A 16,848-nucleotide genomic window follows, 5' to 3' on the forward strand; every position below is an offset into this window, starting at 1 on the left:
TTTACCTGCATGGAAAAGTTAAAGAATTGAAAAAAAATTGCTCCAGTGTAGACACTACTTAACAAGTCTAACTTCACACTGAACTTCACAAAACGTCGACTTGTCGTTCCGTCCGATTGACGATGACCTTATTTCAATTTGACATTTGAATTTGAAATTTGAAACAGCCTTCAGTTCAAGGCTTCAGGCTTCAAAATCACTTACTACAAATACAAATAAGTGGTTGTAGTAAAATGAGTGGGTTTTTTTCTCAATAATGAGCATTCCAAGAATTGAATCTTATTAAGACGAATATGGATTGAAGTGTTGTATATTTTTAAGTACCTTTCTTAAAATTTAGTATGTACTAAAGTATTGTTTATAATTATAAAGGTAAGAAAGCCTATTGTTATTTTTCAATTGAGCAATTAGGATGTCCCTAATTTGCTTTAAGTAATCATAGCAATTTAGCTCTGATAGGCTCTAGTGCTAATTACCTGTATATCTTCCACATTAAATTTCATTCATCATATTCTTCCTATTATGTTTATTATTTTTACATTTATTTACCTACAAGGGATTATTTATGAAAATTGCATTAATAGAATAATAGTTACTTATTTTATTACTTAACATGTTAATAATTTTTGTAAATATTTCAAAAACAGTAGTTTTTTTGCTTTTATTTACTGAGTATCATATTTAAAAAACATTCTGTTTAGATCTTATAATCTTACATATTATTTTCTTCCACTATAAACAGATATCTCCTTTTCTACTTCAATTGCAGCACTGTTAATTTGGTTGTTACAATCTGAATTTGCCATGACATTAAATTTTTTTGTGATCTTGTAATTACTTGACCATAAACTAAACCTTCACCTGCTTTATATTATTTAGTCTCAGCCTAACATAGTGCAAATCCTCCAAATATCAAAGAATCACTTGAATTGACATGAAATTTGGCATACACGTAGCTAACATGTCAACGAAAAAAGTGATATTGTGCTGATGTGTGCTTTTACCATGGGGGGTGAGTACCACCCAATGAACTCCCAACACGGATGGAATTTCCCCGTCCCATTCAAATAGTGAGATGAGATTGCGGCCAACATACAAGTGAGAGGTCCTAGAGAGAGACAGAGCTTGCCAGGGAAAATTTGCTGCAACATACCACCAGAGCTGCCAGATGTGATTTTATAAATACCCAACTTAGAAACTGAAATTCCCCCAAATTGAAGCACCAACCCCTTAAATTTAAATTTTTGCCACATTTTAATAAATTAGTAGTCAAATGTAGAGAACAGTAAACCAAAATTATACTACTTATCAACAGAAGGCCCTGGAAATAATTCATAGGTCCTATCGTTCAATTATATGAGAGTATAATATACAGTTCTATATATATACGCAAATTTAATTTACCATGACCCCTTATAATCTCTCATAATTGTCCCCCACAACCATTTCTGCTTAGAAAAATTCCTGTAGACGCTTTCAAATTACTCCAAAACTATGGGAAAATCCCCAAGCTGGAAACCCTGACTACCACTATCAATTTTTTTTGTTTACGAAAGATGGCGATTATCTTCTATTCTTCCCTGACTAGACTCTCTCATCCTGGCTGCATTAAATTCACTTCTTGCCCATTCCATCTGTGTTGACAGTTCATTGGTACCACCCCTTCTGGGGGGTTAAAAACAGATCTTCAAAATAAGTCCAGAAGTGTATAAACTGACTAATTTTAAGTAACTTTTGTTCTATAGAGTTTTTTCACTAACTCAATACATTTCTGAGTTATTTGTGAGTAATTCATTTTTCAACAAAAACACCATGTTTTTAGATGGGTTTTCACAAATAATTCAAAAAGTAAGTATTTTATCGAAATAAATACTCTTAGCAAAAATATAGCTTATAATAAAGTGAAGACATGGTGTATGTGTGTACGAAGTCTGTAGACCCAGTAGAAGCAGAGTTTTAGCTAAATCAAAAGTAAGTTCTTATTTGTCAAATTTAAAATCGAATATTTCAACGTGAAATAACTATAAAATGAATCACTTTTCGGGGCACACATATGCACAATATTCCTTTTTTTCTTGGGGATGTTAGCTATGTATGTTTTTGGGGAAAAGTCATTACAACTTTTTTAAACTGTTAACAAAAAGCTTTAGTCTTGTTATTTAAAAAGTTTCTATCAACAAAAGTAAGGAAGTTGGTTCCTTTTTTGGTAAGAAAATCTTGAAAATCATCCTCTTATTACATCCTAAATGAAATTAATTTTTACTGCTTCACAAGTTACTTTACTTATCTATTGTTTATAATATGATCTGTAAGTTTCATCGATTCAAAATGCTTATTTACTTTTGAAAGGGCTTGAACGAGTCACTAATCACAAGTTGATGTAAATTTTAAATAATATATTTTGTTATGGGTCTATTTATAAATGAAAGTAAAACAAAATATATGGAGTGCACAAAGTCGAATCAACATGAGAATCTGAAGGTAGACAACCATGCCTTCACTTTTCCATACCTAGGCTCAATAATAAATGACAACAACAGCGTCAGTCAATAAAAAATACAAGCACAGATTCTTAGCAGTAATAAGTGCTTTTATGCATAAAAAGACTTCATGAAAAGTAAGTTACTGAATCGTGAGTCTAAGCTTAGAATCTACAAAACAGTAATTAGACCAGTGGTCACATATGGATGTGAAACGTGGACCCTCTCAACCACTGATGCAATTCAACTGAGAATATTTGAGTGAAAAATATTAAAAAAGATATTTGGACCAACCCATTGCAGCAATGGTTCGTGGAGAATTAAAATGAGCTACAAGTTGAATAAACTAATGCAGAGCGCATATTTGTTAGTTTTTTAAAGTCACAAGGACCAAGCTGGCTTGGTGACTTAGAAAGAATGTCCGATAATGGGGCCGTAAAAGTAATCCAGAGATGGAAGCCCCAAGGAAATAGAACAAGAGGAAGGCCCCATAAAAGATGGATAGATGAAGTAGAGGAAGGTCTTAAAACCATGAACATCAGGCGGTCGCGAAACGAAAGTATCTGACAGGGCAGAATGGAAGAACATTGTTAAGCAGGTCAAGACATATATTTGTTAATGACATTAAATCTCAAATTAACTCTAAATTTCTGCTATTTGCTGATGATTTAAAAATCTATAGAATTATCGAATCCGTCTCAGATTGTGAAAAACTTCAAAATTATATTAACAAAATTATGGCATGGTGCAATTGGAACCAAATGAGCATTACTGTTGGAAAATGTCACTTTATTAGTTTCTGTAGAAGAATTAACAACCTCTTTTATAATTACAAATTAGCTGAAGAACCACTGAAGGCTGTATCAACTGTAAGAGATCTAGGTGTTCAATTAGATTCCAAACTAAATTTTTGCGCCCATTTTGATTATGTGAATAACCAGGCATTTAAAATGTTAGGCTTCATTATTAGAACTTTTAGATGTTTGCATAACATTAATTCCATCAGACTGATTTATTTTTCCCTAGTTAGATCTGTTCTTGAGTATTGCTCAGTTGTTTGGTCACCCACTTATGAAGTCCATATAGTCAAGCTTGAAAAAGTCCAAAATAAATTCATTAGGTACTTAAGTTTTAAATCACACAAACCTTTAAGTGACCATTCCTACTCAGAAATGAGAAATAAATTAAACCTTCCTAGGCTATCTTCCAGACGGATGTATGCTGATGTTTTGTTTCTTCATAAACTACTGAATTCAAAAATTAATTGCAATGATCTACTGTCTCTAATTGACTTTAATGTTCCCTCTAGAGTTACTAGAACATCCCAAAATTTTGCAATTAAATTTCATCGCTGCAACTTTGGTAGGCATTCTCCGCTGAGTAGAATCATTCTAAATGGAAATAGAATAGACCTTCATTTGTTGCTGTGCGCTTCGGAAAATGTTTGTAGACAGTGTTTAAAAAAAAATTGTAATCTTATTTGATTTAAATATTTGTTATTTACTTTGTATTATTTTAATATTTGTTTTTTCTATATAGCTGCATCGCCAATTTTTGTCATACATATTTACTATATCTTTATATTTATTGTATCACTAGATAATTATAATTTTTTGTGTATATATTAAATTGGGTGGTATCCCGTTAATAAATAAATAAATAAAAGACTCACAAAGGATGTAGCACCATTAGAAAAAGAAGATATTTTCAGAAAATTTTTAGAAAGGGAGCGTTGAAGTATTACCTAACGCAGGTTGAAGGGGGGGGGGAAATCTTCAAAAATTGCGTTACGCAATACTTAAACGCCCATTACATTGCGTTACGTAGGAGGGGAGGGGGAGGGTCAAAAATCGCGTTACGTAATACTTGAACGCTCCCAAAAGTAAAACCTACACTTTTTTACTCTTTGACATTTTTGCTATCATTAATAATTTTAGTTATTTTGAAAAAAGGCATTCTTTTTAAAATAAAAAATAAAATTTTTATTTTAAACCAAGTTTTTTCCACTTCTAGCCTTATTTTGAACATACCCTCGAGAAGTGGCGGTATTCACCCCCCAGGGCAAAAGCACACATCGACACAATATCACTTTTTTTGACATATTAGCTATGTGTATGCCAAATTTCATATCAATCCGTGCAGTTCTTTAAAATTTGGAGCAAAAACTGTTAGTAAATGGACTAATAGAAACCAAACAAAATTAATCCCACAATTTATATTCTATAGATAAAACTATCATAAAAATAAAATGCTATCACAAAATGTGTATTGTTTGTTTTTTAACCAAGAGGAGTGATTCAAATTTACCTCGTCTTAATGCTTGTTTCTAATTGGTCCAACTGCAGGCAAGTTTACTCCACTGTTATTAAATTTTGACACTAATGACATTTATGAAATTTTGGCACTTTTTAGAACTCTTTAGCGATGTGTTAGTATAATATAATATGTATAGATTATCATCGAAAGCTGATACGATCAACGAAAAAAGAAGATGAATTTGATGACTTTTCTAGTAACTTTCTTGGGTGTGAATCTGTCTTTTTAGTTTACTCCTCTTGGTTAAAAATCAACTATAGTAATTAATATCCCACTATGAAGTAACTAGATAAAATATTTTTTAGTGCAAGGAAGATGGATAAATATCTTCTGTGCTGTATATTTGCAGTTTTTATTTGTAATACTGCAAATTGCACCAATGTTACCATTACATCAAGAACTGTTACATCCTATTTGGAACAGTACAAATCATATAAAGATATAATTATGATTCATTTAAAAATTCCTCAAGATACCTTATTTGCCTCATTTAAGTTTTTGGCTGAAGAAACTAGGATGTCAATTTTTCGTAAGTATTTTAAATCTATTAAAATTTAATGAATGTATATACCATCGTCTGTGCTCATATTATTAAGTTCACTGAGGAAGTTCTGTTTTTTTTTTTATTTCAAATTCAATAATAATTATACCTAGGTTAGCTATACCTATTGTGACATAATTATGTCACCCGACTGTTTTCAGCTACTGGCCTATTTGTTATAATTTAACAGACCCTTTTTTGTTTACTGAATTTGTTTGTGAATGTTTTTAAAAGGGGGACCTTTTTAACAGGTACACACCTCCATTTTTCTTTTTCATTCTAGAAAATGCTTATTTGATATTTATGTAAATAACCCTTCCATTGTTATTCTAGAATAAGATGGATTCTTCCATAATAATCTTTCTTATTATGGAACATTGTAATAATGTATAAATAGGGGTTTTTGGAATTAGTAGGTCAGTTCTGAATTTGAAACCGTTGGTGTACTTTAGAATTTGTAATTAGATAAATTAATAGATTTGGTGTAATAAATAAATTAGATATCATAGTTTGTAAAATAAAAGATATAAATTCAGTGTTTTTCATTTGTTTAGTTGTAAGTTATTAAAAATAAATAAAGTCAACTAAAATTAAACAGTGCCTAAAAGATCATAAAAAGACAGTTTTGTAACATTATTTAAGAGGATAAAGTATAAAAATGAAAATATTAGGTAACCTTTTTTTATATTGAACAAAAAAATTGAAATTATTACACAGTTTTACTACAATACTTAATATTCTGTTAAACCACCCTTGATTTAACGAAGTGCAGCCACTCTCCTCAGCATACTATCTTTGCATTGTGCTGTTATTTCTTTTAAATGGTGATTATGGTTCCAATGAAAAATGATTCTCTCTATCAACTCATTCTTGTTTGCTACTAACTTGTTGACTGATTTCCTTGTTAGATATTCTCAGCCATTTTCGATGTGTTTCATGTCAGGTGAGTTGCTGGGCTGTGGTAATAGAGCAATTTTTTGCTCTATGAAAAAACTTTTAATGCCTTTATTCATAGGGCAAGGAGCTGCATCCTACATAAAGACCTCACAAGAATTTGCAAATTATTCATTTCTTTGTGGAACCATTCTTGTCTGCAAGACTCTTTTATACTGGTCCTGCCATATGGTTCCTTCCATATATGACCCATTCCTTTGTCATTCTGAAACCATACCACTACTGAGGTGAGATGTTCAATTACTTGTAATACACATCCCTTATTATATTTTTCTCCCGGATGTCTTAGGATAAGTTGGGCCTTATCATCCATAATTTAAAATGTTGCTTCATCACTAAAGAGAACTTGCAAATGTGAATAAAAATTTTTAAAGAATAAAAACAAAATGATTTATATTACTTAACTGACTTTTTGTTAATCTTCAATAGTCCAGTCTTTATGCAAATTGGTCCGAGCTAAGTGTTTCTTGTGCATTTGTCACATTAGTTTTGGTATCTTAAAAACTGCGACATTTGAACTGCATGCTATACAAATTTCAGCATATAGTGGCCATCAGTATCAAACATACTGCATGTTCTATCTAATAGATTGTATATCTCTCAGGTATAACTTGCGTGCTTCTAGTTAAGGAGCCAAAGCGGAAGTGTCTTAGGGGAGTTAGGTACGAAATTTAAATGTGAAAATTTACAAGCGCAAAAGATACGATTTAGCAAAAAGACGTCATGCGTGCTGATTGCGTAGGTTTTTAATTTAGTTAGATAGAAAAATATTAGAATAGTTATTATTAGAATCGTATGAGGATAAAAGAAACTATTCCAGAAAAGACAATTTTCTACAGGGCTCCTACCGTACAAACTTAGACAGGAACGAGAACATACAGTTGCATTTTGGTATTTATTTATGAGTTACATTGTATTTACGCTGATTTGTAATTATTATGATTCTGTAAGAAACTCTTTTTGTAAATATCATTCAAGCAATTCCATATATTACGTCTTCTTATAATTAAGTTGCTTTATTTGTTAGGTGAAAGAAATTCAATATAATAGGCGTTTTTTGTTTATGTATCAATTGACCTATCTCTAGATAAAGTGTAACATTATAAAAATGGTAAATATGATAACATTGAACAATGTTGTTGATTTTGACATTCATATTAATAATATTCTCATGAAAAGTATGACACAATACTTAACTGTTTTTTACAGGTATGCTTGCTTATGGCAAATAAATCTTCACATAAGATTTTAATTTTAAAGCTATCTTCTCACGGAATACTCATATACTCATATACGTCGCAAAAAACCCCTTATATTTTTTATATTCATCCCTACCCCCACCCCGCTGTCGGCCACACAGCGTTCCGCCCCTAGAGATTTTACTTAGTTACGTCATGACCTACTCATTCCCAAATTTTGGTGCACTATCTCGGTCATGAGCGTCACAAAAAAAAATAATAAAAACCGCGACTTTGACCCCTTATAACTACCCTCGTCCCCCACTCTGGTTTTGGGTCGTTGGGGAAAGTCATGTACACAACTAGTTCAACATATCCCCGTCTAGTTTTTCCATATTACTTATCACGCACAAAATCCGCTCCCAGCTCTTAGACTATATAATCTGATTGCGGAATCAACCATACAATGCCAATGGCCTCAATTGTCAAGGCATTTAAGCTAAATAAAAAAAATTAACAAGTAAAAATTAAATAAAAAATAAATTTTTTGTGGTGTGCAGTGAAAAAAGTCAGCACTTAAATATAAAGTTCAAATACTCCCCGAATGTCCTAAATTGATATTAATCATCATCATAAATGGTGCTACAGCCCTATAGTAGAACCTGCACCTTTCCAAGTTTTTTCCAGGCAGCCTTATCCATTGCCAACCGTTGCCAGTTTGCTGCAGCTCTTTTTCTAGCACCTCCCTCTAAACTATACCTCCATATAATATATGCTTTGATCTACATCTCCGTCTACTCTCACAGGCTGTGACATAACGATTCGTCTAGTAGGGTTGTTTGACATTTATGGTATATTTATTTTTGATATTATGGTAGGGTCGTTTTGTTTCAAAAACTGTATTTGAATCCACAGTTGTACCTCTTTCTCCAAATACCGTTTTTACAGATGCCACCGAATCTTCCTCTCAAGATTCTTCATTCAAATTGGTTTGACATTTATGGTATATTCCACAGTTGTACCTCTTTCTCCAAATACCGTTTTCACAGATCCCACCGAATCTTCCTCTCAAGATTCTTCATTCAAATATGAGCAAGAGGTTTTTATCTGTCTTAGAGCTGGTTCATGTTTCTGATCAATATATTACTGGCAGTATAAGGGTTTTATACAGGGTGTCCCGAAAAGATTGGTCATAAATTATGCCACAGATTCTGGGGTCAAAAATATGTTGATTGAACCTGATTTACCTATATACAATAGTGCACACAAAAATAGTTACAGTCCCTTGAAGTTACAAAATGAAAATCGATTTTTTTTTTCATATATCGAAAACTCTTAGAGATTTTTTATTGAAAATGGACATGAGCCGTTCTTATGGCAGCAAAATCTTAAAAAAAAATTAAAGTGAAATTTGTGCACCCCATAAAAATTTTATGGGGGATTTGTTCTCTTAACCCCCCCCCCCCCAAACTTTTGTGTGCGTTCCAATTAAATTATTATTTTGGCACAATTAGTTAAACACAATGTTTTTAAAACTTTTTTGCCTCTTCGTACTTTTTCGATAAGCCAGTGTTTATCGAGGTATTTTGCATATTTGTCGAATCCACCACATATTTTTACATGGTAAGTAACTACGATTATAGAAACCTGTTAATAATCTGAAAATTTATTTATAATTTACATTTTTAGGTATATTTTGAAAAAGAAGCCACGTGTCGATTAAAGGTGACTTATCAAAAAAAGGCTAGGAGGCAAAAAAGTTTTAAAAACACTGTGTTTAACTAATGGTACCGCAACAATAGTTTAATTGGAACGTACACAAACATTTGGGGGGTTTAAAGGAACAAAACCCTCATAAACTTTTTATGTAACCATATTAAAAAAGAAGCCGCATCTCGATAAAAACTGGCTTATCGAAAAAATACTAAGAGACAAAAAAAGTTTTAAAAACATTGTGTTTAACTAATGGTACCACAATAATGAATTAATTGGAACGTACAGAAAAGTTTGGGGGTTTTAAGGGAACAAAACCCCCATAAAATTTTTAGGGGGTGGACAAATTTCACTATAATTTTGTTTTAAGATGATCCTGCCATAAGAATGACACATGTCTATTTTCAATAAAAAATATTTAATAGTTTTCGATATATTGAAAAAAATCGATCTTCATTTTGTAACTTCAAAGGGCTGTAACTTTTTTTGTGAGCACATTTGTACTAAGGTAAGTTAGGTTCAGTCGAACTATTTTTGACCCCAGAATGTGTGGTATAATTTATGACCAATATTTTCGGGACACCCTGTATATTGTGCTTTTTTTGTGTAAGTTCATACTTTTCATGTATTTACGCAGCCCAAAATAGCAATAATTGTTTGTCGGAATTACTCGCCGTTTGATTTTTTCCATTTTGAAGTTGTATTTGAATTTGTTGACCAGTTAGAGTTATTAACAATGAACTGGAGACGTTTCTGGCTCTGTTGTTGGGTAGTGATGCCATCATTTTGGTTTTTTCTTATTGGTTGTACGAGAAATTAGATATAGATTATCTGCAGATGCTATAATTTGTGAGGATTTGTTAAAAATATTGCCTCTGTTGTCTATTCTAGCGTCTCAGACCGACTTTTTCGAGACTATGTTGAAAAGGAGGCACACCAGTGCATCTGCCGCAGTTCTACATGCGTTTCAATCAGTTGTGATTCTTCACTCTTTATTTCTACTTTGTAAACAATTTTACGCATTGTACGTACCTCTTAGCAGTCTTATTAGTTTGTCAGGAATGTAGAATTCGTCTATGGCTTCATATAATTTAGTTCATGGCACACTATCATAGGCTGATTTAAAATGTATGCGGCGGTAGTAGGTATCTATATTGAATTCGTTGCTTTTTTTCAGTATCTGCCTCAGCTCAAAAATCTGGTCTGTTATTTACCGACCAGACCTAAAACCACTTTGATATTCGCCAAAAAACTCATTTGAAGGCATGTAGGCAGATATTGATGCAGGCATACTCACCTTCCTCCTTTCTCATCTTGTTTTGGGACCGGCATCGGCAGTGGCGGAGTTAAATTTATATTAATACGTTTAACAATACTTTTATTTTAGCATGCAAGACAAGGAACGTTTCCCTATATTTAAAACATGGATCTCCTCCAGTTATAAATCCAGACAGCTCTCCTCTACCTAAAACTTTTAAGAATATAACAAGATGCCCTATGTACAGCACCGAAATACAAACAGATAAAAAGGAAAAATTTATAAATATGACATCACCAGATCCCGGTTCATATTTTGTGGTGGCATTTTTGGCCTATCAAGATCCTAAGTATAATGCTATTAGTCAACAAGGTGAGTGATTACTATTTTTTATTAATACCATATGTTTAGATTTCGATTTGAGATAGGCGACTGAAGCAAACGCTAAAATCGGCAACATTGCCACTTTAGAATCGACGAATGACTGAATAAATCCGCGCGACTCGGGTGTGGCAAGCGGGGAAGCAGTGTTACCATGTATTGGGTGTACCACAGATCACCTACCTCCTCTAAATGTTCCACGATAACGCTTTGGTTAAATATGAAAAACAGCGCTCCAAGCCGCCTGTATCGGAACTAATCCAAGCAAGAATTTCAAAATGTAATTTTGGTAGGAAGAAAATGGTAGGTTAAAATATTTTTGTATAGTTGAAAAAAAAAAAAAATAATTTGCTTTTAAAATATGCAAATTATTATTTTTAATTGCAAATATGCAAAATACCATTTGGGAAAAAATAAGACATGACAACGTATTTTTATTTATTTATTTAATACCAGGAAAACCACATTGTATATATTTTTTTACAAATCGTATCTTTACAAATGAAATTATTAATAGTTATCTTCCAAATACTTCTACAAAAGGGTATCTCAAATGATTGAAACATGTGTGCATCTCTACTTGTTGAAGGACTTTCAACTAAAAGAAAAAATTAATATAATAGTTTATACCATGATTCATTTCACGTAAAATAATTTTTATTAATTATAATATATTTTCAGTAGGGGTTACTTACTTGGTTTACATTCATTTGCTTCCATACACCACTAACTGTGTTACTTGTTCTCTAATAACAAAATACTTGTTGAACTTACCATGCAAATGTAAGCTAGGAATTGCTTTTGGATATAATCTATGACTTCATGATACAATGCAAACTGATCTTCAAATCACATTCGTTTTGTTTCAAAAACTGTATTTGAATCCATTTTATCTAAATCAGAATTTTTTATTATTGCTATATAACAATCAGATAAACATTACTGACATAAAGGCATACTGACGATGACAATTGACAAATTATAATGACACTCAGACTCAGTGATCTAGAAGAAATCTTCACTCCAGTGCATAGCGACATCTGAAAAAAGGAATCGGTACTCCAAATGACATTTAGTTTAGGATGACCTTGAGATACCTGCGTGAAACATCTAAGAGAGTTAAGTGATCTGTGGGGTGTACTCCTATATCTAATTTAAAAGTAAACACACGGTATCAGAGATGCTATATAAATTTAAAATACACTGAAAAGGGTTTGCGTGGCTACTTATCTATCTGTGCATATACAGGGTGAGGCAAATAAAGGGCCTATTAGAAATATCTCGAGAACTAAAGGCAACAGAATCATGAAAATTGGAATAAAGTGGTTTTGAAGGATGATCTATTAAATGAAAATATTTTCATCTCTTTGCAACTTCCGGTTATACCGGAAGTTGCTTATAACTTCGTTTTTTTAAATGGGACACCCTGTATATTTTCACATTTTTGGATTGTCTTCGATATCTTCTTTCTTAAAATATGAGATTTTGTAATATTATACAGGGTATTTTAAAAGATAATTAAGTTTTTTTATTAATTTCGTAGCAAAATTAACACCCTGTAGAATTGTAGTAGTTTGACATCTAAAACTCTACTTACGTTCAAATAATTTTTAATATACTCTACTATTGTTAAGAATCATTAGTATAGCTAAATTTTTAATTTTAGTATACAGGGTTGGTCAAAACTCGGAATGAGTATTATCTGAGTTTTCTTAAATGGAACATCCTGTATTTTAGTATTGTAATGAAATGATATTTTATGGTACTTTTTTATTTCTTAAGCATTCCCTATACCTAACTGCTTTAATTTGTGCTTAATTGTTAATCGCACCAACAATCTTAACTACGTAGGTATTTTGATAGCTAAACCATTATTGGTAATTTTAAGGACCAGTCTGGATTAATATGTATTTATTTCTGAAAAATTATTTGGGATTGAGTATTTTCACGGCCAACCTAATAAAATTTTACGTATTTTCTGTTGCAATTAATGTTTAGCTTGAATCACCAATAACTCACAAATTAAAGCAGTTAGGTATAGGGAATGCTTAAGAAATAAAAAAGTACCATAAAATATCAATTCATTACAATACAAAAATACAGGGTGTTCTATTTAAGAAAACTCAGAAAATACTCATTCCGAGTTTCGACCAACCCTGTATACTAAAATTAAAAATTTAGCTATACTAATGATTCTTAACAATAGTAGAGTATATTAAAAATCATTTGAACGTAAGTAGAGTTTTAGTTGTCAAACTACTAAAATTCTACAGGGTGTGAATGTTGCTACGAAATTAATAAAAAAACCTAATTATCTTTTAAAATACCCTGTATAATATTACAAAACCTCATATTTTAAGAAAGAAGACATCGAAGAGAATCCAAAAATGTAAAAATATACAGGGTGTCCCATTTAAAAAAACGAAGTTATAAGCAACTTCCGGTATAACCGGAAGTTGCAAAGAGATGAAAATATTTTCATTTAATAGATCATCCTTCAAAACCACTTTATTCCAATTTTCATGATTCTGTTGCCTTTAGTTCTCGAGATATTTCTAATAGGCCAGTTATCTGCCTCACCCTATATTGATCCCCTTCAGTTCGAATGCCCTGATATTAATTTCTCTTGCACTTCCTGCAATCGACCCTTCTGCAATTTTAGAGTGGTCACTGTACCTGGTGTAACCCTGCAGTCTGTGTCAAAAGTTTCCTTTGCTCCATCCTTCTCGTGGGCGAATGTCATTTGAAAGGTACTTTAGGCTGTATCTGTGTACCATATGGTCAGAAATTGTCAACCATGTGTAAAGCAGGGTTCCTAGAAATATGCTAAAACTTCACATGTTTATAAAATATTATTCTACGGCTACTAGTATAATCTTAATTTGCGGTTTTTCTTTCTTCTTCTTTTTATATAGACGTGACTTTGTCTATTTTCTCAATGATCCTCCAGTAAGTTTTTGTTCCATCTGTAGAAATGCTGCACAAATATGCAGTCTTATCCCATTGCCAGCTTTAATTGGGTCACTTAGTTCATCTTCTACTTTTACTTTTATTGTGTTGTTCTGGTAGATGTTTTCGATCGTTTTAATTATTCCTAGAGGTACCTCTCTTGAGTATAACAAATAGATAACGTCCTTTAATTTTACCCTGTCAAATGCTTTCTTAAGGTCCACAAAACATAAATATGCCGGTTTGTTGTATTCTAATGATTTCTCTTGAACTTGCCTCATTATAAATATGGCGCCGGTGCATGATCTTCCCGACCTAAAACCTTGTTGTTCTTCTGCTAATCTAATAATTTCATTACTAAAAATTTTTTTTTCAGGTTTACGTGCCGATTGTTACTCAAATGTCGAAGCCTCTCTTTTCGTTAGCAAGGTTGACAATCCTTTGATTATTGTAGACGATAATTTGTACCAGTTAATCGGCCATCCAAACGAAAGCAGGTATTTCAAATTTTTCGTTACAAACTTGAACGACCAAGCTGTGTTACGGATCAACAATATAATATTTCCAGACACTGCGGACAGATTGTTGGTCAGAATAGAGGCAAACAAACCTCCTTCTGCAGAGGTTCATCATAAACAAGAATTTATCTATTCTACGAATAATTCCGGAACAATATTCTTTTCTACCAGTCCGGACTCATGGCACTATATCGAATATAAATTTGAAGGAGATAAGGAAGATATTTCTACGGGAAATTTCACTTTTCAACTTAAATATATTTCTAATGAGTTACCAGAGGATTCTGCGTACTTTGATGCGTTACAAAACGAAACATACTTCAATAACTCATTTTCAAAAACTTTTCACAACTATAAGATAACAGATTTGGTTCCTTACAAACATTATGATTTGATCAGAGAAGCTACTTCTGAAACATTCCTATTTTCCTTTGAGTTGGAACAAGAGTTAGAGTCAAAGCTAGCAGTACCGATCAATATGACTAGCGCTCATTTCTCGCTTATGAAATTTAGAATTCGAGAAGGTACCGATGTGGGAGGAACTTTACAGTTTATTTTAGCTTTTAAGCCTAGAGTTTTGAAGAAACAGTATCTAGCGTTTACAAGCGAACCAGAGAATCATGTGATAGTAGCTTGTATACGAAGAGGAGCCATCGAAGTTCCTACTTGGCCAAATAAATGCAGCTATAATGGTATAGAAAGTCACTCTCAATTAATTTTGAATAAGACAACGGAGAATTCCACTATTTTGGTACCATACCCTGAAAGTGGAGTTTGGTACGCAACGTTTAAACTCTTCTGTGGCGAATGTGTACCTTGTCATTGTCCAGAATCATGCCAAGAGCGGTATGAACAATGTGTCATAGATTGTGAGCTCACTTGTGATGGATCTGGAGAATGCCAGCAATGTACTACAAATTGCAGTGAAAATATCATACAGGAAACAGAATGTGCTGGTTGCGATTGCGATGGACCATGTTTAAAGAGCAACTTAACTTGTAATACTAGCCTTATATTTGACATCGGGTCTCATCCTTGCATTTTTGGCCAGTGCTCTAGAAACGGAAGATGTATGTTCGTAGTTTCTGATGGGGTGGTGTTTTCCACTTGTTCCTGTATGAATAAATATAGAGGTGAGTAAATATTTGATGTCTTCATATGTACATATTCATACTTAATATATGGCACCAGAAGTAACTAAACACGCTTATATCGTTTTTGCTCGGAAAGAACGTACACTATATTTATCGCCGATACCTATGATTAATGTGATGCCTAATACATTTCCAGTGAAAATAATAACCATGACCTTTACGTACTACTTGTATTATTTCGTCCATTATTATATTAAAGAGCAGTGGTCTTAACGAGTCACCTTGTCTGACACCGCTTTGCACTGGTATAAACTGTGTTAGTTTTCCATTTATCTTTGCCTGTATTCGATTATGGAAGTACAGTGGAACCTCGATAAGTCGGCCCCCGATAACCCGGAAGTCCGGCTAACCCGGACCGATTTTCACCAGACAAACATTTCAACAATAAAAATGTATGTATTATGTTAAAACATTTTATCTGTAGCCGCTTCTGGAATGTCTTAAAAATATCGAGTTTCATTGATAAAACTTGGCTTGGACCGTAATATAATATTTGAGAGATAATGGGTATTTGTGTAAGTAATTCGAACTATACGGTAAAAATGACTCATGGCACACGGCGGCAGCGGTGGCAGAGCGACGATCATTATCCATTATCGGACTATCGCAAACAACAGGCACCTTTTATTCCTTTATTTATTTTCAACTGTCTTTTAAAAAATTATTTTTAGAACAATGGTCTTTTAAACTTTAAACAATGAAAGAGCCACTGTTCTTAAATAAACATTACATCGTTCCGATGGCAGACGAAATTGACACAACCGAAACTGACTGAGTTTTTTTTACCTAGAAATGAACAATACTCTATCTATACTGTCTATACTATACTCTATACAATATACAAACTATAATAGGTAAGTTAGATGTGTACTGTGCATATATATTTCATGTTATTTTAATTATAACGGACTTTATCTATAAGTATACCGTATTTTATTAATTTTTACAATGCTCTCCGGCTAACCCGGATTTTCGATAACCCGGATCGGCCGCGGTCCCGATTAATCCGAGTTATCGAGGTTCCACTGTAGATGTTTTCAATGGTTTGTATAATATTGATTGGTATGTTTCTTCTATGCAGTAGGTGTAAGACGTCTTCGTCTTGGATGCGATCGAAAGCCTTTGTCAGGTCTATAAAAGATAGATATGCTGGTTTATTGTACTCGATGGCCTTTTCTCTGATTTGTCTTAGTACAAATACGGCGTCTACGCAGGATCTTCCGGATCTGAATCCTTGTTGTCCATCTGATAAGTTGTTAATTTATTGATTTTGTTGGTTAGGACTTTTGTGGTAAGCTTAAGTGCGGTGTTCAGTAGGTTTATACCTCTATAATTGTTGGGGTCTTCTTTGTCTCCTTTCTTGAACCATTATGGTCTTGTATTATTATGCTGCTATATAAATGAGT

The 16,848-nt window shown here is 32.8% G+C and overlaps 1 protein-coding gene across 1 annotated transcript in view; it reads left to right on the top strand.

Annotated features, from left to right (window-relative positions):
- Nucleotides 1-5: 5 nt before the first annotated feature.
- The window catches only part of LOC114335818 (post-GPI attachment to proteins factor 6), a 32,689-nt gene continuing 15,846 nt past the window's right edge, over nucleotides 6-16,848 (top strand). Inside the window, exons 1-4 of the mRNA XM_028286107.2 lie at nucleotides 6-372; nucleotides 5,102-5,325; nucleotides 10,570-10,812; nucleotides 14,147-15,421. Of these exons, the coding sequence (XP_028141908.1) occupies nucleotides 5,112-5,325; nucleotides 10,570-10,812; nucleotides 14,147-15,421 (1,732 nt within the window). The 5' untranslated portion in view covers nucleotides 6-372; nucleotides 5,102-5,111. The remainder of the gene's footprint in view (nucleotides 373-5,101; nucleotides 5,326-10,569; nucleotides 10,813-14,146; nucleotides 15,422-16,848) is intronic.

The sequence above is a fragment of the Diabrotica virgifera genome, chromosome 4 (genome assembly GCF_917563875.1).
Source record: "Diabrotica virgifera virgifera chromosome 4, PGI_DIABVI_V3a".
Classification (NCBI taxonomy): Eukaryota; Metazoa; Arthropoda; class Insecta; order Coleoptera; family Chrysomelidae; genus Diabrotica; species Diabrotica virgifera.